A 23,804-nucleotide genomic window follows, 5' to 3' on the forward strand; every position below is an offset into this window, starting at 1 on the left:
TGTGTGTGTGTGTGGTTTTATTGATTGCATATTGAATTTTGTATCTTTTAAATATCACTTCAGTATTCATATGAGGTCTTTGGGGTGCCACTTGCTTTGTCTATTACTGATAAATAGTAACAATAATGATTTTAATAATACAATTGACTGCACCTCTTCTTTATTTTTTTGTTTTTATTTGCTATTGCACAAACATACGACTGCATTAAGTCCAGAAAATGAAAAAAACGTTTTTACTGAGTTATTAAATGCTAAACAATTTATTTTATCTGTACCGATATGTGCTATAGGATCTCACATAGAGCTGTCTAAAAAGTATGTTTAATAATGTCTTAATCTGATGAATATTTGGTCTGAAAACAGATACATGTCAATTTTAAACTCCTGGAGCCCAGTGTGATATCTTGAAATGGTTTGCTTTATTGGACCAACAGTCCAAAACCCTAAGAATTGTGCTTGAAGTAACACAATGGATGTTAATTAAGATTTTCCATTTTCTACTTCACTAATTGGTTAAACGACTAATTGTTTCAGCTCTTCTGTTTACAGTTTAATTTATTCACCAATTGATCAGTTTATTCAGTTTGTGCTGATTTTTGAATATCTTACAACATCTTTAATGTTGGCAACAGTATACATCTTTTTAACAGTTGTCCGCTGTGTTTTCTTTGCCAAGAGCTGTGCTGTAAGCCCCCTGTGAGGACAACCATCTGCCCTGCTGTCGGGATCATGAGTGAAACGCTGCAGGGGAGAAAGGTAACTGTAACCGAACCTCTGATTTACTGGGTGAACAATAATAAATAACAAATGGCCTCTTCGTTAGCTTACTGGCAATACAAATACAAGGTTATAGGTGTTCTTAAGTAGTTTACACACCTCCACAGTGAACAAATAATCCAAATACAGTGACAAGTCTTGACCATTTGAAATTAATTAGGAGCACATCTAACAACAATGTATTTTCACTAAAACCAACCATTTAATACACTTCCACCTAAACCGTACTCACATGAAAACTCTTTTGCAAACATGATACTGTTTAGATGGAAGAAATGTAACTGTGAGGTGTTAGAGTATACTAGTGGATAAACAAGGTTATACTGCAAGAGTATCTTTTGATATATTTTTACCTCGACCCCCATTTAGTTCAATTCATCCAGACTATTCTCTGTTTTTGTAATTTCTTATTTACTGTGGAGGCATGCAAAAACATGACATCACTTTTGACAATTTCATCATTTGGAAAAACATACTGGTCACATTACTCCACTAACCATTCATCATAGTTCACACTCCTTAGACGACCAATAAAGATAGTTCATGATTTTAATATTTCGTCTCTCCAGCTGTCTCGATCTCGCCTTTGACGCTTTCTGGCCAGTTCAGGGAAGTATGCACTGTTGTACGGCATCTCCCTCTCCATCGTCTCCCTCCCCGGCTCCTTCCTTTTGCCGTTCCTCTGGTCGAGCAGCGCCTGGGTTCTCCTCCTTTCTTCAGCCTCCCTCTGTAAACGCTCAGCACGCAACCTTTCTATGGAGCTGCAAAATACAGGATATACAAATGTTTTATGTCTCTCCAGGGAGATTTACAACATCATCACATTTTATTCATTTCATGACATTTACAACCTTACAAACTAATTCATTTTTAGGGAAACTGTCTCCCTGTACAAAGCCAGGCTAGCAGTTTCGCTTGATTCCAGTTGTTAAGCTAACTGCTAGATTTAGCTAAATGTTCAGCGTAGCTCATGGTACAGTCTAGAGAGCGGTATCAATCTTGTCATTTCGATCTCACAAAGTAAGCAAATAAGTGGAATATCCGCAACGTTAAACTATCCGTGTAAAACTGAAGAACTAAACCATTCTGAGATGCTGGAAATCAATCTTCTAAATTATATCAGATGCTCCACTATTAAATATTAGTAATTATATAATACAAATATGAGCGACAAGCGTAATTTATCTTCTTACCTCTCTCCACTGCTCCTCCTGTCCCCTTTGTCTCTCCTTTCATTTTTCTTGTTGTTTTTGTTGTGTTTTCTGTCCTTCACAGCCAGTGCTTTCTTCATATCTTTCAACGGATCTAAACTGTCTTTCAATCTGCGATCTCTCTTTTCTTTCTCCTCTTCACTCAGTCCCTTTTTCTTTTCTTTATCTTTCTTCTGTTCTTTTTCTTTTTCTCTCTCTTCTTCTTTTTCTTTGGCGGTTTTCATGTACCACGGAGTGACCTCAGTCCCTGGTTGGGGTCCCAGAGATACCAGCAAGCCGATGGCGCGTTCCTGCTTCTCCTGAAAAATAAAAGAAACAAAGAAAACCAGAAGAAATCAAAGTTTGTAGTGAAAAGATGCCAAAAGAAGATTTATTGTATTGTAAATGTAAAGAAGGGCAAGAATTGTAAAATGATTCACTTTTCTTTAAGCTAAACTTACATCAAACATTGTGACGTGTGAGAGCAACAGAAAAAGTAGCAGTTACCTGTTCATCTTTCTTATCTTTAAGATATTCCACATTCCCCTTCTTCTCTGACGAATCCTCCAGGGGAAAAAGATTAAGATGCTCCAAGATTCCACTTCCTCCGCTGGGCACATCCTCATCTTCATCTGCCTTCGTCTCTCCCGCTGAAGAGAGAGCCGCTCGGGATTTGTTTCTCAGATACTCAGTACGAGCCTGAGGAGAAGAAGAGTTGTTATTCCACATCCGGACTCAAAATATAAAAAAACAATCAAGGCTTCTTTATAATGCATCGTCATATTTCACTGTTTGCTGTAACTGAAGCTTCAACCATGAAGGCGTTTTCATCCTTATTGTTTGTGGTATAATATTAATATTACGATGACACCTTTGTAAATAAAAAGATAATATGATGACTAAGTTTACTACAAGCATGGTATTGATTTTTAAAGGCACAGTTTTAAAAAGGGGCTTATGTGAGGGGGAACTCTGTGAATAGCTTAACCAGCAAACCTTATTGTCCTATAAAGTGGTAAGGATGACTTAATTTAACATGTGTATAATGATACCTATGAATGAGGACACACAAAGGGGTTTGTTAGAGGTGCACTTTTGGAGAGCTCAGTCACTGTTTGTGTCACACTGAGGCTCAGCTCTGAGGTCACCACAGCAAGTAACTACTCGTCAGTTCTTTAGCAGCATCAGCATCATGACAGGAAGTACCAAACACCAGGGTGTCTTGATATATGCATGGGGTCACCTCTTGCTCAGCACGCTCCACGCGACGCTTGGCCTCGCGCTCCTCCTCTGCTGCCTGGGCCTCGTCCTTCCGCACGCGAGCGACGTTGTCCTTGTTTCGAACGTGCCAGCTCTTCTTCGGGAGGATGTTCATTGTTGCCTTGGTGACTGTCTTTAATGTACCAAAGCATGTACCAAAGCAAGCAAGCTAGCGTAGCAGGCTAGCTCCGATTGAAGTGGTAATAAGCACGGCCAAAACACTCAATTTGTTCATAAAACCATTACGGTTGTATCTAGAGGAAGAAGGGAAGTAAGCAGGGCTAAAAATTAGCCAAATAAAGCCAGAAAAAAATAGATATTCCACAGTTGGCGTCGTTGATTTGGCTTTTTGCAACTAAGCTAACGGTAGCCAAGGTGCTACTTTTCATGTAGCGTTTCAGTTTATATTTAACGGAACAGCAGCGAGCAGATAACTCTCTTACTCAAAATTACCTAGTCGCTCGAACAATTTAACATAAACTGACAGGTGAATAACACTGTTACTATTTAGCAGGGAGGAGAGTTGCTCTTGCTAGCTGCCAGCTATAGCCCACAGGAACAAGTAGACCCAAACAGGAAGTAAACATTACACCTTGTTGAAACAGCACACATGTGGCACTAGATGGGGCTATAATTCCTCCTTCCTATTTTATTCTGATTTAAGTGAGAAAGGAACAAAAACACATACAGTGTAACTGTTTGCATGATACAAAAAAGTGATGAACATTTGCATTTATAACAACAAACACACTCATTTATACCTGGCTTTATGTAGCTTAAACATACACTTGCTTACCGCTTTACCTTTGTATATTTTACTTACTTTAACAAATTGTTCATATTTACTCCTACTCATTATGCATACATCTACAACATTCTTGTATACATTCAGTTCAGATATTTACATTATTGTCTACCACACATTTGTATTTTATTTTATACATCATTTACACATAATAGTTGTATCTACTACTATTTATGTACGTCAACTGCATGCCAATAAATGACATTGCAATTTTCCAGATATTAAGTGCTAAATCAAAATGAAAGTTGTTTCAAAGAGTGAACTTTTTTTTTTAGCATGTATATACAGGGTTCATACATTCCTTGCAGGTGCCTCATCATGTTTTCTCATGTTAAGCAGTTAGTTAAACCTAAACATGGTTCATACTGTACGCTATGTTCAGCTAGATGCTCCTGCTGTCTGTTTTAGTATCTGCTGTCGTCGACTCAGCATTTCAATCTGCTTCACCAAGAACTGCTTGTCACGGCCCTCCTGAAAGCAAAATATCCACTGTTGCATCAGTAAGCCTGTGCATATCAGGAAATCACATTCTACTTATTGTCCAATTTCAAGAGCATGTATGTCTTTGCTTTACTCCACGCCATACAGATGTAAACAACTTACCAGTTTAATCTGAGCTCTTAGCAAGGCAACACTTTTTCCATAGACGGAGGCTAAGGCCACAACATAGCACATCACCACACTGCCAGGGAGGAATGAGTTGTGATTACACATCATAAAATGGACAGTAAAGGGCCATATAATACAAAGGTAAGATATAGACTGCAAGCTATATGTAGGTTAAGTACAGTACTGAATATGCCAGGATAATAGTCCTACAGATAGTTGACTCACCAAGATAATGCAAACAGGGGGATGGAGAATGACTGAGAACCGATGAAGAAGAGAAACTCCTGTGTAATGATGGAGAGGTTGTTGAAAGATGTTGGCACAATCGACCACATGCTGGGAAAAAAACGGAAAGGGCCGCAACCCATTGAAGGACGGATCCTGGGTGGAGAGAGGGAAACACTTCAACTTCTCTGTTAGGACTGTTACAGTGAATAAAGGTAGAAATCAGACTTCAAAGTGACATTTGAGAGTACTTTGATGTCTAAAAGAATTTTCATAGTATATCATTTTGATTTAAGCTTCAACAATTTGCCGTTATCCAAAGCAGCATGTGATTATTCGTGTCCATATTTGCATCAAGAAGCTAGAAATTAATAGTTTGATTTTGTTTAGTTCTTAACAGAAGGCTGCTAAGATAAAACGTAAAACATAAAATAGGCACTCACTCAGATAGACTGTATATCATGACAACTGTGCCCAGGCCCAAGCCAAACAGGAGCACCACCAGGAAGAAGAAGGTGGAGGTGGTGGAGCGAAACGTCTTCAGTGCTGGCCGACAATTATGGAAGAGTGTAATCTGAGGAGAAAAATGGGTGGACAGGGTTAGTGACAAAACATAAGCAAAGTATTGGGGAACATCTTTCTGTTCACCAGGTCAACAAGAGTGGTTGTGGTACTTAAACTACAGGGAAGTTGGAAAATAAAATCTTAGATCTCAGGCTCACTCCAACAACGCTCATTAAAAGTAACATCTTCACCTTCTTGAAGTAGAAGAGGAGGATAAACTTGAGGGTGTTGATGAGCGGCAGCAGAGGGCAAAACAGAGCTCCAGTCCAAACCACTGTCTGACCATAAACCAGTCCGAGCACGTTGGCGGGAACCACAAACTCCTGTCGACCCACCCACTGAGACAGCTTATTGGACCAGTTGTCCACCACCATCCTAACACACAAACACAAACAGTACAATCACACACTTTAGTTGACAAAAATCGGAATTTAGTGATAGTTTTAGACAAGTTCGCACAGTGATTTGTACCTGCGTGGAAACTCCACTAGGACGAGCACAGCGATGTTGATGAGGAAGTCAAACAGAGTCAGTTTATACATCTCCTGTCCTACACGCGTTTCCCAGCACTACATGATGAAACAAACAATAAACAAAAAAGGAACATGTTGTTAAATGTTAGAAATATTATGAATTAACTTTACATTTTTGTCATCTTTAATTTTTCCCCCATTCTTAACTTAACTTTTGTCGTCTCGATCCCTGTTTATGTTTTTTTTAAGGTTTTGTCTAGCTTTGATTATATTTGTGAAGAAGCATAATAATAATTTACATGTATTATTACCGGGTAAAGTAAATGGTTGTATTGGCAGAGTTTACATTCTCCAGTATTTTCAGCCCCTTCGCAGGTGATCTGACGCCACAGGGTGAAGAGGAGAACACCCAGACTCACCAGCCGAAGAAACACTGCCCTACATGTGAAGGAGAAATTATTAGAAATGTTATTCATTCTTCATTTGGAAAGTCTTTTTTTCTGTCTCTCCCAATAACCATAACACGACCCTCAGATTCTTCTTTTTACCCTTTACAAACTCTGGAATTAACAAGCTCCAATCACCCAGTTACAACAGTACTTTTTGCTGATTATACTTCTCTACTTTTACTTGATAATCTTCTGAATGACAGATCTGACATAGGATACTTCCACATTTTGTAGTGGTACATAATAATAATAATAATAATAATAATAATGCATTTTATTTATATAGCGCTTTTCATAACTTAAAGACGCTTACATAACATAGTTAGGTACTTCTTTCACTACTGAGTTTAGATGACACCACCTTTTGCAGCATGTTCTAGAAAATGTATTATTTATGGGATTATACATCATTGACTATTCAATTCAAATTTGGGGGAGAAATGTTTAATATACGATGATTATACTTTTTGACACATTTTGGCCTTAATTTTCGGCCACTTCCCTTTGTTTATCGAATGGATTTAATTATGATTATAATAATATTCAAATGCTCTGACAAGTTCTCGCTCGAACAGAAAAACCAGTGCGAACCGTAACAGTGCCACAATGACGGTGGTGCTGGGGGAGTATTGCTCTATCAGGGCGATCTGGTCACACAGCAGCGGCACCACAAAGTTTCCGACGGTGATGACGATAGAAGGCAGATACTCAAAAAACAAACCCAGGATCCCTCCCTGACCACTCTTTACCTGTTTGGCAATGAGATGGAGACCAAAAAGGTCACCAAAGACTTTCAGACTGAAGACAATGAACAGAATTATTCTTGTGTTTGACTTTATTTACCTGGCTGAACTCGGTGGCTGCAAAGATGCCATAGAAGGCTGCTATAATGAGCCCAAATGAAACAAAACACATAGAAACACGTAGAGAGTATAAGACCATTTTCTGAGACAAAGTCAGAGCGGCTGCCCTTTTCTTTATGCTCTCCTCCTCCAGATCCACCTGAGAAAAGAGGAGAGAGATGAGGGGCCGTGTGAAAGCACTCTGGGAATGATTATGCAGAGAGAACATCACATTCCTCCATCCCGCTAAGTGGGACAGCTCCCCTCTGACCTGCAGCTGGTAGTGGATGTTCTTCTGCTTCAGTTTGGTAGCTCGGTCTCCCAGGCAACCGTAGTCCCAGCTGGTGAACACGATCATGCTGTAGTCGCCCACGGTGCTGCTTCCCGTTGCCACGACAACTCGAGCAGCAGTCCCCATCCTGCGTGAAAGTGCATAAGCAGCAAGAAACAGATGCAGAGGGTCAAGGGGATTGAACTCTCAACTCAGGCTTTTCAAGGTCACTCTGGTCTTGTTAACATATTGAACTGAACCCCTTAATGAGATGGCTGAGTATGACATTTAAAATGTAACTCAAAAATACATCTACTAACATGGAAAAGACTCAAAACAACTAAAAAGAGACACACAATGACTACAAAGACACAAAATAACAACAAAGACAGTCAAACTGACCACAAATAAACTACATAGAGACACTAAACAACTTCAACATGACCACAAATTGACTATAAAGAGACAAGTAACTATAGAGAGACTCAAAATGACTACCCATAGGGGGAAAACAACAATTAAAGGATGCCTAACAACTATAAAGTATGTTATGCTCCTCAGAGGTGGCTGAGGCTTTTGCATTTGTCTCATAATCCAACCATGCATACATACATATTTATGCATGTATGTATCTTGATTTATTGAATGTGTTTGTTCTGGGACTGACCTCGCTATGATACAAATTAGGCAGAAGACAAAGTAGAAGACAGCGGTGAAGAGGTAGGCCAGCGGGATGTTGTAGGAGATGTTCTTGTCCTCCACCATTGTGTTGTTGTAGTAGCCATAAAACAGGTATGAATACTCCATGAAACCCTGAACACAGATCACAGGACGGTCACTGTCACTCAAATGAAGTTTTGTTGATTGTTAGATGATCAAATAGTCCATTGTATTGTTGCTGCTCTAAATGTAGGAACTCAGTATCTTTAAATCCTGGCCACAGTTCTGTGTTGGAGATTTCAAAAGCTAAAGGTGTAAACAATCTTAATGACCAATTATGACAACCACTAATATCATATCAGTTAATCAATTAGTATCAGTTTCACATTAGTTTCTGCACGTCTCATATCTTTGAAGGTCAATGTGATGCAGCAGTTTCTCACCGTTCCTGAAAGTAAGTCAAGGAAGTAATTATAGAACACCACCAGGCCTTCAGGATTAGGATCATAAACCATGCATGCCCCTTGACCTGGAAAACACAGAAAAAGGAAAGCTTTACTATCTCTGCATACATTCTCAGAGATTATAGAATTTCGATAGGTTTCCCCGAACCTTTCTGAACATGTAGGTTAGGCTTTCCTGACGTTTAGTACTTACACAAAGAGAAAACAGGGAGAGGGAAAGCTGAGACATGCTCTCCTGTGGCTCTGCCATCAAACTGCCATATAGATACAGCTACTTTCCTAAGATAGCTTTAAAGAATCCAAGGGTTTTAATGAAATGAAAATGTGTAATTGTGTCACATTTCCTTGGAACAATGACTGAGGGCCAAAATAATAAAACTACTTTAAAGTTGGAGAGTGAATCTTTGACTGTGCATAATGTAAAACATTTGCAAATGAACCAATCACATGTATATTTAGGTTTTGTTTTGAGAAGAGATCTTCTGCAATTGCACCGCTGACATCATTTATTTTCCTGAGGGGAATGCAGCTGCTGGTACCTTCTCTCTACATTTACCGCACTGACGCCTCTGAGCCTCTGTTGCCTGGAAACTGTTGTATCAAACTGTGAGAAGGCTTCCCATATAAGAAATGTGGGCCTCATTGTCAGGAAATAAGGGGAAATTAAGGACCCTGAAAAGATCATTTACCACTGACATGTATTACCCCCTGGAGTAAATACAAAATGAAATGTTTTGAGTCATCTGCAGCCTGAACGAGTCTTTACCTGTGCTGTTAACAAGTGCGGCCCCGACGGATCTGAAGACGATGCTGGGGACGAGGACAAATCCAGCAATCAGTAAAAAGGAAACAAAATTGAGCACCACCAAGAACCGCAGGAACAGGAAGTAGGACTGGACACCACCTCCGAAGTTCCCTGTGGGGGAAAAGGGTCATGATATATATGTAAAAATCTGTATTGCTGATCTCAAATGTAACTACTTAAATAAACACAATTATAAAGTATGTAACATAACAACAACATTTAATCATATTGTGCAGGAAGTACGTTTACAGTTTGAGTTATCTGTAGTCCTGAAATAAAAGGTCAATTGTTTACCTCCGATCTTTTGCAAAGTCTTGCTCCACAGAGAGAAAAAGGAGAGGAATCCCATGCCGCAGTCTTTGAGTTTACGCAGAGATTTGGCATTTTTCCGTTTCCACGAATCCCTGCTGGAAACCACAGGCACCTGCATTTGCTGCACCTGCCTGAAAAGGCCAAGTTGCAGTAAAATTGAGAAAGTGTTGTGTGATCAAAATGATAGTCTTTTATTTAATTGGTCTGTAAGACTTTCTCTGATGGACAAATATGAATTTGGTTTTTGTTTATGTGGAACTATATCTGCACCTATCCATCTATCCATCCATCTATATCTATCCATCCATCCATCCATCTATCTATCTATCTATCTATCTATCTATCTATCTATCTATCTATCTATCTATCTATCTATCTATCTATCTATCTATCTATCTATATATATATATATATATATATATATATATCTATCTATCTATCTATCCATCCATCCATCTATCTATCTATCTATCTATCTATCCATCCATCTATCTATCCATCCATCTATCTATCCATCCATCCATCTATCTATCCATCCATCTATCTATCTATCTATCCATCTATCTATCTATCTATCCATCCATCTATCTATCCATCCATCTATCTATCTATCTATCTATCTATCTATCTATCTATCTATCTATCTATCCATCTATCCATCTATCTATCCATCCATCCATCTATCTATCTATCTATCTATCTATCCATCCATCTATCTATCTATCTATCCATCTATCTATCTATCTATCTATCTATCTATCTATCTATCTATCTATCTATCTATCTATCTATCCATCTATCTATCCATCCATCCATCCTCTCCATCCATCTATCTATCTATCTATCTATATCTATCCATCCATCTATCTATCTATCTATATCTATCTATCTATCTATCCATCTATCTATCTATCTATCTATCTATCCATCCATCCATCCATCCATCCATCTATCCATCCATCTATCTATCTATCTATCTATCTATCTATCTATCCATCTATCTATCCATCCATCCATCTATCTATCTATCTATCTATCTATCTATCTATCTATCTATCTATCTATCCATCTATCTATCTATCTATCCATCCACCCATCCATCCATCTATCTATCTATTCTGTCACATTCATATTGAGATGTGTAATATTTAGATATTAAAGCTTCCTCTTCACCTAAAATATGTAGTCCGTCTGTGCAACTTCGATTAAATTGTCTTTCTTTCTTAAACCAGTAAACAGAAAAGCGACTGTTTGGGGGGCTTTATTACATTTCTAAATGGAAAAACCCTTTTTTGTGTTTACTGGTTTAAAGAAGAAAGACAATTGCTACGAAGGTAGACAGAGTGAGGATGAACATGTTTCTATGATCACCTTAAATCTCAGATTAAGACTTGTACATGAGAAGATTTTGTAACATCAGGCAAAAAAGATAAATTAAAGTGTATTGACTGGAGAAATTACATTTAAAAAAAACAAAACAATATTACAAACCTGTATTTACTTATTCGAGAACAACAACAAATGTGATAAGGTACTGCTAATACTGATTTATTTATATCTGTTAAGGTTTCTTTTAAATATATTTTTGAAGATTCCTCTCTGTGTGCATGTACACGATGTTATGACTTGTAATTGTGTTCGTTTGATTTACTGTTGTACTTCTGACATAGCAGCCGCATATAATTCATATTCACATAAGTATAAATGAATAGTTTGCACAACAAGAAATATTGGAATACATTTAAAGCAGTTTTTCTTTGTTTTTTTACCTTATAGCTCGTTTCAGAGCCATGGGCAGGGGAGTGGTTCTGAGGTCTCGAGGCGGTCCACTGCTGCCCTCCTCATCCTCCTCTTCGTGGGGCGAGCTCCAGTCGAACTGAGGCTGATTCTGATTGGACACTCGAGACGGATCCCGTCTTACCCTTAGTGACTGCTGGTCACTGTGGTAACCATACTCTAAGAGTGGTGAGGATAGAAAAACAGCAAACAATAATATAAGCAACATTTGTCAACACAATTCAACAAGATTCAAAGATGATTTCTCATCATCAGAGACCGTTAGAAATTCAGTCGATTCAGAAATTGATTTAAATGATCAGGTTTTAAAATGAACAAACAAGTAGGAGAGTAATGAGATCAGAGTAAAGAAAAACACACCTTCAGTATAGTCATGCACCTCTCTGGAGCCTGGTCTCTGTGGTTCACTGGACATTTCTCTGATCTAGTTTAACACAAGCTTTAATTACTGTCCTCTGGAAACACATCTAATTCTAAACCAGCAACAAATCCAAAATAAAACAGATGGTGACGCAGCTCCTCATGAGGAAATGCTGCCTAACCAGGAAACCCTTCACTGTTGTCTTCTCTCACGGACTTTGCTCCCTTTGTAAATGACCACAGGTACTTCCTTGTATAACTTAACCCATTATTACCAAGGAAACAGTCACCATTCATTTATAATGTGCGTGGTCTAACAACTAGCTAAAAGACAATAAGAATACATCAAGAAAACAAGATACACTTAAACTAATTTATGTAATTAAAGACTTTAGAAAAGTGTTTTTTTGTGCAATTCAGGAATTAGTTTGATGCATTTTAATTGTGTGCAGTGATGGGAATAAATTAAGTATATCCTAAATAAGTGTACATCATAATAATAACTGTATTTATGTATATGTTAATACTATAAATCATATTTGAGCTAATTCCTCATAGCTCAAAGAAAGCACTGGGACACTGTTGTGATGTAACTAAGAGGCGTGTTGGTGTTTTCCGTCATGCCGGAGAGTTAATGATTTCCATTCTGACAGCTGTGAAAAAAGTGATGTATCAAAGCTCTTTTCTACACAAGGTACTTATGAACTGACAAATACTTCACAGATAATCACATAACATAGACGTTCAAGAAAGAAAAGGCAAGACATTAGCATTGTCGAGGAAATGCTGATATGTATTTCACAAGTTACAGCATTACAGAGCAGCAGGTGCAGTTTGTGAGGCTAAAGAAAAGAGACAAAAGGCTTGAATAAATATTCTGGAGGTGAGCGAGCAATAGAAGGACTACAAATCACAATCATCTGTGTGCAAGAAAAAAAAAAGGTTTTGGCACATAAAGGGTAAAGGCAAGACTCAAAATACATCTGTAAATCAAATCAGTTACAGGTAGCATGTGGAGAACAAATGACATTGGGAGATAAGATGTTTTTCTACTCTGCTTTCAGACATGCACATATAAAACAAAGACACAGTAGTGGTCACACAGTTTGAGACAGGAGTGAGTGAAACAACTCAATATTTTCCAACAGTTTATCGAGGTTAGGGCCGGGCGATAATACAATATCTTCATTTATCAGCAGTGAATTGTGAAAATATAACCATAGATTCTGATCTTTCTGAACAATTCTGCTCTTGGGCTATTTTACATATAGTTTGCATACAGTTTTCATATGGTGCCGTATATCAATAGGGACATTGTTTTCGGTTCGGTGATTTGACATTAAGATTAGGGGAAAACTAGTCGTAGCATGCGCCAAGAAAGAACCCATTAAATGTTGAAGCAGATCTGTATCACAAAGTGGACACAGTTTTTTGTCCCGTTCTGCAAATGGTCTGGCCCGAGGCCCGAACTCTGCGAATGCCTCTCCAGTCATCGCTGTGAAGATGATTTCAACTGTATCGCCCAGCCCGAGCTGTGCTGTTATTCATGACCTACGTTGGCAGCTAATAGTTATTATGTGAAAACGTGTTGTATTAAATGTTTGGTCCCAACCCTGAATGGTCCACGATGGCAGTACAGACATTTTGGCAGTGAATGGACTGTTGCTATCTTACAAGCACTCATTAGCAGACACTTTAGAGATGTCCGTGCAGATGCTCCTAATATGCTCACAGTTACAGGCAGAAAAACACTGAGGAAAAATACATTTGAAATTCTCAAGGATCAGGAAATAAAATGATGAACATTATAATGCTAGAAACAAAAATCTTAAACACTTATAGAAGTTTTAAGTAACCAGGCAGCAATACAAATGTAGTCAGCAGGGGATGCACAGTAAGTTTAACATTGTATCACAACAACATCATTCTTTTGAGATAAAACAACTGTCATTGTGATGATTTAGGAAGCCATTATTTTCTTCCTCAAAATAAATAAATCAGAAAGCTTATACAAGACAAGTCATTTTTTCCCCATCAAAATCTTTCCATGCTGTACTCCGATATAAACGTTGAGTGCTGCTGGAATGTTATGTTGGTTATGGAAACTACGTTTAATTACATTTAATCTCTCCTCTTTTAAATATTTATACGACCTTACGAGGCTTGTTTGGTTATTGTTTGCTTCACCCTACTGAATGTTTTTAAAACAACATCTTGCTATTTCAACAACCCCTATTTTGACCAGCATTACAGTTCACTTAAACTCTGAATGGTATTGTGAAACAAAAGCACATTTACTGTACAGACAGGCGCTCGGATGAGGAGTGAATCAACTTTCCACACCCCGATCACCACTCACATTACAAAAGTAACATTCATTGAGCTCAAACATTCCTCTCCCAGTATTCACAGTACTTATATGTACATAATAAGTATTCGACCAGTTCTAACCTGTCACACTCTCTTCTAATCTACTGCATTTCCTATGACATTTTTGTTTGAGATTTGCTGCTTGTAAGATGAGTGTTGAATGCAATGGATGTTGGAAAATCCTACAGTGACCCTTTGTCATGTCTCAAAAAATATCCAACCTGTTTTTTTTGTACCTCCATTTAGTCTGTTTTCTCTCCCGTTGTTACATTTTCAGTCTTCTCTCCCTCTTTTTTGTCCTCTTTTTCAACTCTCCTTCCTTCCTTTTTCCCTCCCTTCAGAACCCTGCCGATGATGATACAGGCGATGGCGATGATGTGCATGCTGAAGTAGATGGACGCCCAGTAGTGGATGGTGTCAGAGGCCTTGAGCAGCACGAAGCCCATGCACATGTAGTCGTACGACCTCATCTTCAAGAACCAGTGAACCCAGTCGAAGATGTTCTGACCAGACGGACCCAATCTAGCTCGGACCGACGACTCCATGGCCGACTCGGCTGCGATGCACAGAGGGATGGTGAGGAAGGAGAGATAGTAGCCCACATGAAGTCCATGCCAGTATGCGCTAATGAACATGGTCCAGCCGGCCCTGAGAGGTACAGACAAACAGGGGAGAGGTTAGAGTCAAAAAGACTGTGAGGGTTTCTGTCTACCGTCACTTCAGGGATTTCAGATAAACAAAAAAATGCCGGGGCACATTTAGGTTTGTTTGTGGTAATGAGGGCAGTTTCAGTGTGTGGTGAGACAATAAATAGTCACTTCATGTCATCTGTCTTCCAGGTAATAAATATAGAAGAACTTATAACTAATAAAATGAGATTTAAATGATACGCCTGGACATCATGTATTTTTTGCCTGCAATTTTTCAATCTTTACCACGTGATTATTTTATATAAAATATTGATTTACCAGAAAACATGCTATATTTTAATATATTTCAGTATTAAGATATGAAATGACCCTTATCAGGACAGAAGATTTTTGACCATATCTCCCAGCCCTACTTAACTTGACGTAAGAAGTCAAATGAAATAAAATATGTTTGTCTAAAATAGGAAAGCTTCACAGACATCGCTGCAAAAAGATTATAAATGAAAGATTAAAGCTGGTTAGAAATGAGGGAATAACTAGAAAATGTTTTAAAATATGATGACGCTTGCTACTACCTCTCATTTAAAGGTGGGGTAGGTAAGTTTCAGAAACCGGCTCGAGATACACTTTTTGTTATATTCCATGGAATGCTCTTAACATCCCGATAGCAATGAATATCTGAAGTGCTTTGACAAAAATTCCATAAAAAAATTTCATCTGTGGAAGCCGTAATACGGATTGGATGGCCTACCTGCCTGTCAGCCTTCCATCGGGGCACAAACTTATGTCGTGCCCTCATTGGTCATGTGCGCGTTCGTGTGTGTTGGAGGAGGGGCTCTATAAGGAAGTGGCAGATTTTCTCCGGTTGTGTATTTTCAAATTCTAGCGACCTCGAGCCGGTTTCTCAAACTTACAGGTACCCACCTTTAAGAAGCTATATCCTTGCACAATTCAAATAAATGCATTTTAATGCCAAAACAAAATGGGTTTGGGGGTTCATGCCTGTGATATAAGCAGAACCTGCTGCACACGTAAGGCCTTACCTGAGGGCGTAGGCCCTGAAGGGGGCGTTGGGGTAGATGTAGTGATGCAGCCACCACTGCACCGTCATGTTCCAGTAACGCATGCCGTGGCGGACCTTCACACAGAAGTCCGTGTTGTAGCAGTCGATGTTCTGGATGGTTTTGAAGTCATACGTCTCGTCAGTGCTGGGGTCAGGACTGGCAAAGAGGGAAAAACAATAAACTCTTTACAGACCAAGATTGTTAACAGCAATGCAATTACAATTTACTACATACACACATATTGATGCATCCTCTTTTGATATACTTGTTGGCCAGTGATGAAGTACCTGTAGTTGACAGTGGGTCCTCCTCCAGGTTTGGACAGCGCTTTTTCTGGATAGCAGCCCAGACCTGCAGTGATAAAACCAGCCTCAGCTCCGCACCACGCTGCATAGAAACGCATCCTGAACACGAAGAACACTGCTATCATGTAGAAATACCTGGTGTTAGAGAGAGAAGAGTACATTGTTCATCTCAGTACCAAAAAACAGCCGCAATATAAGAAATACATTCAACACTACCAGGACCTCCATTATTATCTTTAAAGCAAACAATATATTTCTTTAGCTCACCATGAATAGTAAGCTATGCTTTACTTTGTCTCATTGTATTTGCAGTTCTCTGACCAACACCAGCAACACAAGTAGAGACACTGTGCAATCAGGACAATTTAGGAAATATTCTGAAATATTACCTACAACATTTAAGTATATAGATGTTTAGCTTAGTATTGAGCATTTGTTGGGTTATTCCAGTCTGAGAAAGTGAATGAAATTAGCTTTTAACATTACATAAAATATAATATTATAAAGCACACTTTTAATAGCATTTAAATTACTGTGTTTTTTGCAGATCCATGAAAGTATGCATCGATGCTTAAATAATAACCCTAAAACTCATAAAACTAACATTTTTTCTTTTATTAAAAGACATTATCAGGGCAGATTTGCATTGTAATAATACCTAAAGAAAAAGTTCTCATCCAGGAACTCGTCTGTGCGAACGTAGGCGAGTGGGAAGACGGAGTTGACGGAGATGAACAGAGCGCCGTAGAGAGGAACGAGCTTCATGCGCTGCAGGCACGGCCCCCAGCCGGGCAGGGTCTGCGGGCTCGGTTGCTGCAGCCAGTCAACGTACGTTTGGAAGCGGAAGAACGGGCCTTTCGGGAAATGGAGGGATGAGATTAAGGAATAAAGGTGGTGTTGTGAAGACAGTGATAGACAAAAATGGATGATATAGATAATGCAAGAACCAAAAGGGAACAGTGGAGGAAAGTGTGTTTTGAAAGAAGCGAGGGTGGTGTTGGAAAGGAGATGGAGTAAGAAAACAAAAAAAAGTAGAGGTATTTAAAAAAACAGAAGAAATTGTAAATAAGACTGATAACGTTATGAACTCACACAATATTGGACAAGAAGCAGGGGGTGAGACAAAAAGAGACAACTGTTACAATTCATGCAAAAGCAATAAGAACAACATGAATATAGCTCACACACAAACATAATGTTTACAAACGTTCACTTCAACATGACACAACGTCCTCTTTCCAACAGAAGATTCTGAGTGTAACAAGTTTCCACAGACTTACCCGTCATAATACCCGGCATAGCAGTAGCTATAGGACAGCATATCGTAGAGGGAGGGCACCTGAGACAGACCACCAATGACAGGAGACTTGGCAAAGGAGCTCACGTCCTTCTTCTTCTCCATGTGGAAGCTGTTCACCTCGTTTGCTAAACTCACCATCTGAGTAAAAGATACATAAGAGTCAACAAAGATGCCCACACTGCAACACTGTGTGTTTTGATGGATCTGACAGGGCTTCTTTACCTTCAGAGTGAGAAGCAGCTGGATGGCGTTGGCGAAAGGTGTCGGTGCTGGAAGACCGAACCAAGTGACCAGCCGGAAGAAGAGGAGGTAGAGGAAGCTCCAGCCGAGACTCAATGCTGGGGCATGCCTGGTGGATGTATTGTTAGAGTTTACGTTTTACGTCTACACAGTAGCATTATATGGCAAGTGTCCTGTTGTGTGCCATGTGTGCATCAGCATTTACTGTACACTACAGCTGAAATGTGTCCTTTATCAATTAGACTGGTATTAAATGTATGTATGTAGTTGTTTGCAAATGCATTTATTTGTCAGATATGATATTTGTACACAAATACATTTTATATTTATATACTGTAAGCTGTCTATCTCTACTCTATCTGAGATCATGTAGGTAAAAGTGCTTGGACAACTTTCTCCCCCACCGGCGTTTCTAAGCTCTATAATAGTTGGCATTAACAATCAGATCACTGTCTGTTTTCCTCAGAGCCTAGCAACTACAAACAAGAGAAAATAAATGTTTTCCTTTACACAGTTACTCTGGTTGTTCAACCATCTGGCATCTCATCTACTGCAATCGCAAGCAAACTACTTGTTATAATAAAAGTACTCTTCTCTTCCTGTTTTGGTTTGGCAATGGTCGTCGTGATCCTAAAGGCCCTGACACACCAAGCAGTCACCAGAGGACTAGCCGACGCTGAAGTCGGCTGTTGCCTGGCCGTGTTCTCCTGCGTTTTGGCCATGTGTCGCACGGGAACACACCGCACCGACTTCAGTGCGTGAGTGGCAATAACTCTCCTTACCAGCAGGCGGCGGTAGTGTGTATTCGTCATTCAAAAGAGGCAACAACCGGAAGACAGAAGAAGAAGAGTATATTTTCTCTGTAATATCATACAGAGCTGGCCTCTCCTGGATCAAGGTGATGAGCAGGTCTTCGTTTGCATCATTCCAGATCGCCATGATGAGATGAAAATGAATAGCAGTCTGTGTGTGCCTTCTTAAATCGTTTGTTTACGTCCCTCACTTCCGCTTCGCTTCTCATGCACTGATTTGCTAGCTGAACAGCCAATCAGAGTGATTATTTGGTCCGACTGCCAGACCCGATGCATGGCCGATTCAACATGTTGAATCGGCCATGCATCGGGTCTGGCAGTCCAAATAAGGCGTGTCACGGTCGACGGTGCGGGACACACCAACCTGACTACGGCGCCGCGAATGCCCGACAGCCTCTGACTGCCTCTGACTCCCAAAATCGGGTTGGTGTGTCAGGGCCTTAAAGCCCATCAATATTTAACCTCATAATCTAAAAGCAAATATATTGTCTCTCTGTCACTTTTGTAGGCAAACAAAAACGTATGAGGGCTTTTTAATATGTCTGTTAAAAAATGTAAATGTTTAAGTTCGGTATCAATCCAAAAGGTCAACATTTTATTTATTGTTTTTCCATTGTGAGGATTAACCACTTTATTTTGGCCATATGTAATGAGAAATTGAATATCTTTAGATGTAAGTAAAGCAAGATAAGCAATTTAAAAATAGTGTGTGTGTCAGTGAAATATGTTTGTAAAGCATGTATGCCCATGTCTCACCGCCAGCTGATCTTTATAATAATCCATGTTCCAATCACCGTCACCAGAGAGTGGAGCGTGTGGATCTGACAGGTGACGATGGCGACAGAGAGGCCCAGAAGAAGAGCTGCCCCCTGCTTCACAGGAGGACCTGAAGGAAAACAACAATTATAAAATACACAAACACCGGAACTAGGTAAAAAAATCATTTCTCAGCATCATTCACATTTCAAAACATATATGACCGTAGGCAGGATTATAGCTGAAGAGGAGCAGCCCTTCTCATTGGTAAAATGTTAAAATTATAGTGTTTTTGTATTTTGTCCACCCCATGTATGTGAGTAATAGAAAATCATAACTTCCTGTCCCACAATGCAAAATGTAGCCCTTTATAAGACACAATTTAAGATTAATTAGGAATTAAAAATACTCAGTAATAAGGACCATGAGTTATAATAACACTATTGACCAACAATACTCACTGAGGTAACGGAAGAGGAACCCAACAGGGATGGAGGCAGCGAGGATTCCTAAGTAAACCAGCTCATCGGGAGACATCTCTCTGCTGGGACAACAACACTGATCAACTCTAAACGTAATCATAAATGCATCCAAACCATTCCAAGACACAGAGCAAATTGCATTGGAACAGCTTGTCATTTGTTATTTTTTGATGACTGTATCCAAGAACCATTGATCAAGTCCTTTAGTGTGTTTTACGGATTTGGAAGTGTTAGATTGCATACAATTACATTGTGAAGGTAATATTTTTTGCAATCGACTAATTTAATCCTAATTATCCTAAAATACATTATTTTTGGTAAACCATTTATCTTGGGAATTTCGTGTTTGTTTTTCACTATAATGTAATGTTTACTTATATGGTCCACACAGGAAGATAACGTTGCTAATACTAGGTATCCAAATAACTAAATGAAAGCAGTAATACTAATGTTAAAATAAGGGTGTTTCACAATATAGGAAGCAGATATCTTGCCAAATTACAGTCATTTCCGGTAAGATGTGCAAAAGCACATTGTTGCAGCATTATGTAGCACTACTTTGAAAAGTCGAATCGAAGCGTTCATAAAGAGATTGAATGCAAGGGACAGCCATGTGCCAACATTACGTAACCTGTTCATAACACATGGAAACATATCTATGGGGTCAATGGGAGTAATATGTTTGTGACTGAGTACACAGTCGCCAAGTCTCAGGTACTTAAACCCAGAAGAAAAATGGGACAAACAGCTGATTCTTTGATCAGTGTCATGAACTGTAGATTAGTTACTCAACCTAAATAACCATAGTTGAATTTACACGGGAAACAAGTAAACACGTGTGTCTTCCCAACAGTGCCTTGCCTAAAGGCTAACGTTAGTTCCAGGAAAGTGAACGTGGAACAGCATCAACGGAAGAGAACAAAGCAAGCCACCGTTTAATACATCGTGAGAATACAAATGTATACAGCACGGAATGAGTTTTAAATGTGGAGGATGAAACACCAACAAGCGGTATTCCTGTCTGTGTTTACTGTATGGGTCTTTAGCGTTAGCATTGCGAGACCAAACTAAACCCTCAGCGTAACGTTAGTATATAAAAGTGACCGACCGTTTCACTAGAAAGAGTCAGTTGGAAGGTTTTACTTACATTGATAGTGTTAAATCAGCAACGTTTAAATAACTCCAGTCCCTGGCAGAGCCCGTTACACCTACCCATTCACACCGCTAACACGAAATGCATTTACTTCCGTGCACCGACTGCATTTTGCACCCCTAGTTAGAATGGTACCCTCCTACACGGTGTCGTCATCACTCGTCGACTAATCATGAAGTTTTACACAATTTAGGACTGTACCATTCTAGCCTGAAGGGGTGTATGGATAATCCGGTCCGAATTGAGACAACACACATCTGTAGCTATTGCAACAGATAGAACTAACTTTACAAAAAAAACACCTCCTTTCTACTTCATCCGTGCACTTAGATAAAATAGTTTTATTGATCCCAGTTTGGGAAATTATGTTAACCATGCATATTTGGCTTTGAATAAAACTCAATAGTATAGATCGATTTAAAAAAATATAAGGCCAATATTCTAGAAAGAAAAGTGCAACAACTCAGTTCTCTGGTGAGACCAAACAGTTTTATTCAAAATGTTGACAGAACAGGCAGTATCAGAACACACTTCCTGGACTACATCCTTTTTAATCTTCCTCCTCGTCGTCAGCGCCTCCAGTGCCACCCTGGCCCTTCTTGGCGTTCTTTCGCTTGACGCGGCCTGGGCGTCCACCACCGTATGGAGACCTCAGGGAGAAGTCGATGTGCTTCTGGCTGTCCAGGCGAACCACAAAGGAGGGGATGTTCACCACCTGCTTTCGCACACTGCAGAGATGGACAAAGAGTTAATCTCTAGAAAAAAACATTACAATTGTCAATTTGATAGATTCCACTTTAGTTTAAACAAAAGACAGGAATCCAACCGTATGACAAATTCCAGATGAAGTTATCTTAAATGTCTAGATTGGCTATTGCCATTTATTTACTGCAGGCTTCATTTACGAGGAATTCTTGACACCACAGAAAATCTGAGAATGTGATTTAAATCATCAGCCTGAGTAATTCGTACGGCACAAGGTGTACAGTAAATATGACAGTTGCCCGAGGTGCAATCCCCCGTAACTTACCAGACAGCCACAACACCACAGTGGCACAGCCTAAGCCTTCAGAGGCAGGATTGGCTCTGGGCAATATCTATTGACAAGGTATACGGTTTTGATACCGAAGTGACCTTTGTGAAAAGTTTAACTGATCTCAGCCGAGAGCGTTAAAAGTTGATGGTCCTCTGAAGAAAGAGGAAGTATTGAGTTGAGTCTCAAGACTTGAGTACCATTATCTGACATTTTCCCCCAGGAGCCTTGTAGCTTACCGAATATGCCTCTGGCGGATAAGGACACGGGCATGGTGGATGCTCTTGGCGAGTCCAAGCTTGAAGACCTGTGTCTGCAGCCTCCTCTCCATGAAATCTTCGACCTTCAGGCCGAGGATGTAATCAAGCTTCATCTTACCCTCATCGAGTACGCCGATCCTCACCAGACGTCTGAGCAAAGCATTACCTGGTAACAGGAGCCATTTTAAAATCCAGAACAAGGACAAAAATAGCCACTTAAGTAAAGTTACAATTGGCCTCATTCACGAGGAATTCTTGACACCACAGAAAGTCTGAGATTTGATTAATTAATCATCGGCCACTACATTGAAACATGTAATGGAATTTTGCATACCTTCAAACAGACGCTTGGGGTCCTTCTCGTCAAGAGTGAGGAGCTCTCTGGCAGCTTTGCGGATCTTGGCCAGGGTGAACTTGACCCTCCACACCTCACGCTTGTTCCTCAGACCATACTCGCCTTGAAAAAAGATGGGACAGTCAACCGTTAAATTCAGTATTATGTAGTTCTTAAGAGGGCAACATGGGGTTTAATTCATAACTATACTCGAGATTATAAAATCACAGCATACCAATGAGTTTCAACTCCTGGTCGAGACGGGACTTCTCGAAGGGGCGGCGGGGGGTGACATAAGTCTTGCGACAAACCCAACTCCTGGCAACGGGCATGGCGGCTTATAAATGCCTGCAATAAAAGACAATTAGTACTGTATTTAACATGAGTAAATTGCCATTATTATCTCCACATTTATATATATCTAATAAAATATATACACGCACACATCAGCTTTAGATAATCCCAATGATTTAACTTAATTTCACCAGTGTACAAATAAAATGGCAGCTACATTGTTATTTTAAATACATAGTTCAGCAATACGTTCTTATGATTAATAAACCTAGGACTGTGGCGGCCTTCAAAATCCTGCAATTCTGTCTTTTCAGCTTATTAAATACAATCTGATGTTGAAAAACAACTCATAAATGTGCAATATATTTTATTGTGGGAGATATGGATGTTAAACTCCCAAAACAGTTTCACATTAGCATTACGCTCTAATTTGTCGCAAAAGTTCAGAGACACAGGTATTGTTTGTAGAATGTATGTAAAGTAAACACTACTAAGCCAGGAATGCTTTATACAAATAAGTGTGTAAGACACCATGAAAATACGCTAAAAGCAAGCCATTGTAAGACATACGACAAGGCCGCAGATGCACCGCACCACGTTGTCAAATGTGACAAGCTAGCGTTAGCTTAGCATAAGCCGAATAAGCTTTTAAATGAAACAGTTAAAAAAACCATAAGTTGGTTATCTAAAAAAACATTTCCTTATACAACTAGATTTCCTACAACTATGCAATACCAGTTATGTATTTAAAATGTCTAATGCTGTGTGTTTGCGAAGTGTGGAAGCATGAGGCCGCATATCATACCTGTCTCGCTCAGGCCAGCGAAGTAAAGAGAACGTTAGAGGAAGTTCCAGTTTATTTATAGGGCCTACGCACAGACTGCATAT

At 39.4% G+C, this 23,804-nt stretch overlaps 4 protein-coding genes and 1 long non-coding RNA gene across 7 annotated transcripts; all 5 read right to left on the reverse strand.

The window, feature by feature from the left end:
• Positions 1-154: 154 nt before the first annotated feature.
• On the reverse strand, positions 155-3,789 carry leng1 (leukocyte receptor cluster (LRC) member 1). Of its 2 annotated transcripts, XM_034102300.1 has the most exons (5): positions 3,211-3,789; positions 2,475-2,666; positions 1,971-2,287; positions 1,275-1,538; positions 155-741 (listed from the first exon to the last, which is right to left on the reverse strand). In XM_034102300.1, the coding sequence occupies exons 1-4, from the start codon at positions 3,340-3,342 to the stop codon at positions 1,319-1,321; spliced, it is 861 nt and encodes a 286-aa protein (XP_033958191.1). In that variant the 5' UTR covers positions 3,343-3,789; the 3' UTR covers positions 155-741; positions 1,275-1,318. The 2 variants fall into 2 exon arrangements, with proteins under 2 accessions (XP_033958191.1, XP_033958190.1); XM_034102299.1 differs by lacking the exon at positions 155-741 and having other exon boundaries at positions 956-1,538.
• Positions 3,790-3,856: 67 nt separating this feature from the next.
• On the reverse strand, positions 3,857-12,087 carry tmc4 (transmembrane channel-like 4). Its single transcript, XM_034101753.2, has 16 exons — positions 11,864-12,087; positions 11,476-11,662; positions 9,689-9,837; positions 9,356-9,505; positions 8,569-8,654; positions 8,133-8,278; positions 7,466-7,613; positions 7,196-7,354; positions 6,944-7,101; positions 6,215-6,341; positions 5,902-5,999; positions 5,622-5,805; positions 5,310-5,440; positions 4,867-5,022; positions 4,636-4,714; positions 3,857-4,503 (listed from the first exon to the last, which is right to left on the reverse strand). Exons 1-16 carry the CDS (start codon positions 11,916-11,918, stop codon positions 4,411-4,413), a joined length of 2,106 nt encoding a protein of 701 aa, XP_033957644.2. The 5' UTR covers positions 11,919-12,087; the 3' UTR covers positions 3,857-4,410.
• Positions 12,088-12,635: 548 nt separating this feature from the next.
• On the reverse strand, positions 12,636-21,095 carry mboat7 (membrane bound O-acyltransferase domain containing 7). Its single transcript, XM_071205905.1, is given in 9 exon segments — positions 12,636-14,881; positions 15,927-16,103; positions 16,235-16,387; positions 16,911-17,106; positions 17,525-17,690; positions 17,775-17,901; positions 19,361-19,490; positions 19,822-19,901; positions 20,990-21,095. Coding segments are annotated over 8 exon segments (1,431 nt in total). The 5' UTR covers positions 19,898-19,901; positions 20,990-21,095; the 3' UTR covers positions 12,636-14,475.
• On the reverse strand, positions 12,636-21,151 carry LOC139435344 (uncharacterized). The gene is made up of 2 exons (XR_011644630.1): positions 21,055-21,151; positions 12,636-12,705 (listed from the first exon to the last, which is right to left on the reverse strand). It is a non-coding gene; the product is annotated as an uncharacterized lncRNA (long non-coding RNA).
• A 311-nt stretch (positions 21,152-21,462) lies between these two features.
• rps9 (ribosomal protein S9) lies at positions 21,463-23,801 on the reverse strand. Of its 2 annotated transcripts, none has more exons than XM_034102433.2 (5): positions 23,722-23,800; positions 22,858-22,970; positions 22,623-22,745; positions 22,268-22,454; positions 21,463-21,723 (listed from the first exon to the last, which is right to left on the reverse strand). In XM_034102433.2, the coding sequence occupies exons 2-5, from the start codon at positions 22,952-22,954 to the stop codon at positions 21,546-21,548; spliced, it is 585 nt and encodes a 194-aa protein (XP_033958324.1). In that variant the 5' UTR covers positions 22,955-22,970; positions 23,722-23,800; the 3' UTR covers positions 21,463-21,545. The 2 variants fall into 2 exon arrangements, with proteins under 2 accessions (XP_033958324.1, XP_071062007.1); XM_071205906.1 differs by lacking the exon at positions 21,463-21,723 and adding an exon at positions 21,803-22,183 and having other exon boundaries at positions 23,722-23,801.
• Positions 23,802-23,804: the final 3 nt, after the last annotated feature.

Source organism: Pseudochaenichthys georgianus, chromosome 16 (assembly GCF_902827115.2).
Source record: "Pseudochaenichthys georgianus chromosome 16, fPseGeo1.2, whole genome shotgun sequence".
Lineage (NCBI taxonomy): Eukaryota > Metazoa > Chordata > Actinopteri > Perciformes > Channichthyidae > Pseudochaenichthys > Pseudochaenichthys georgianus.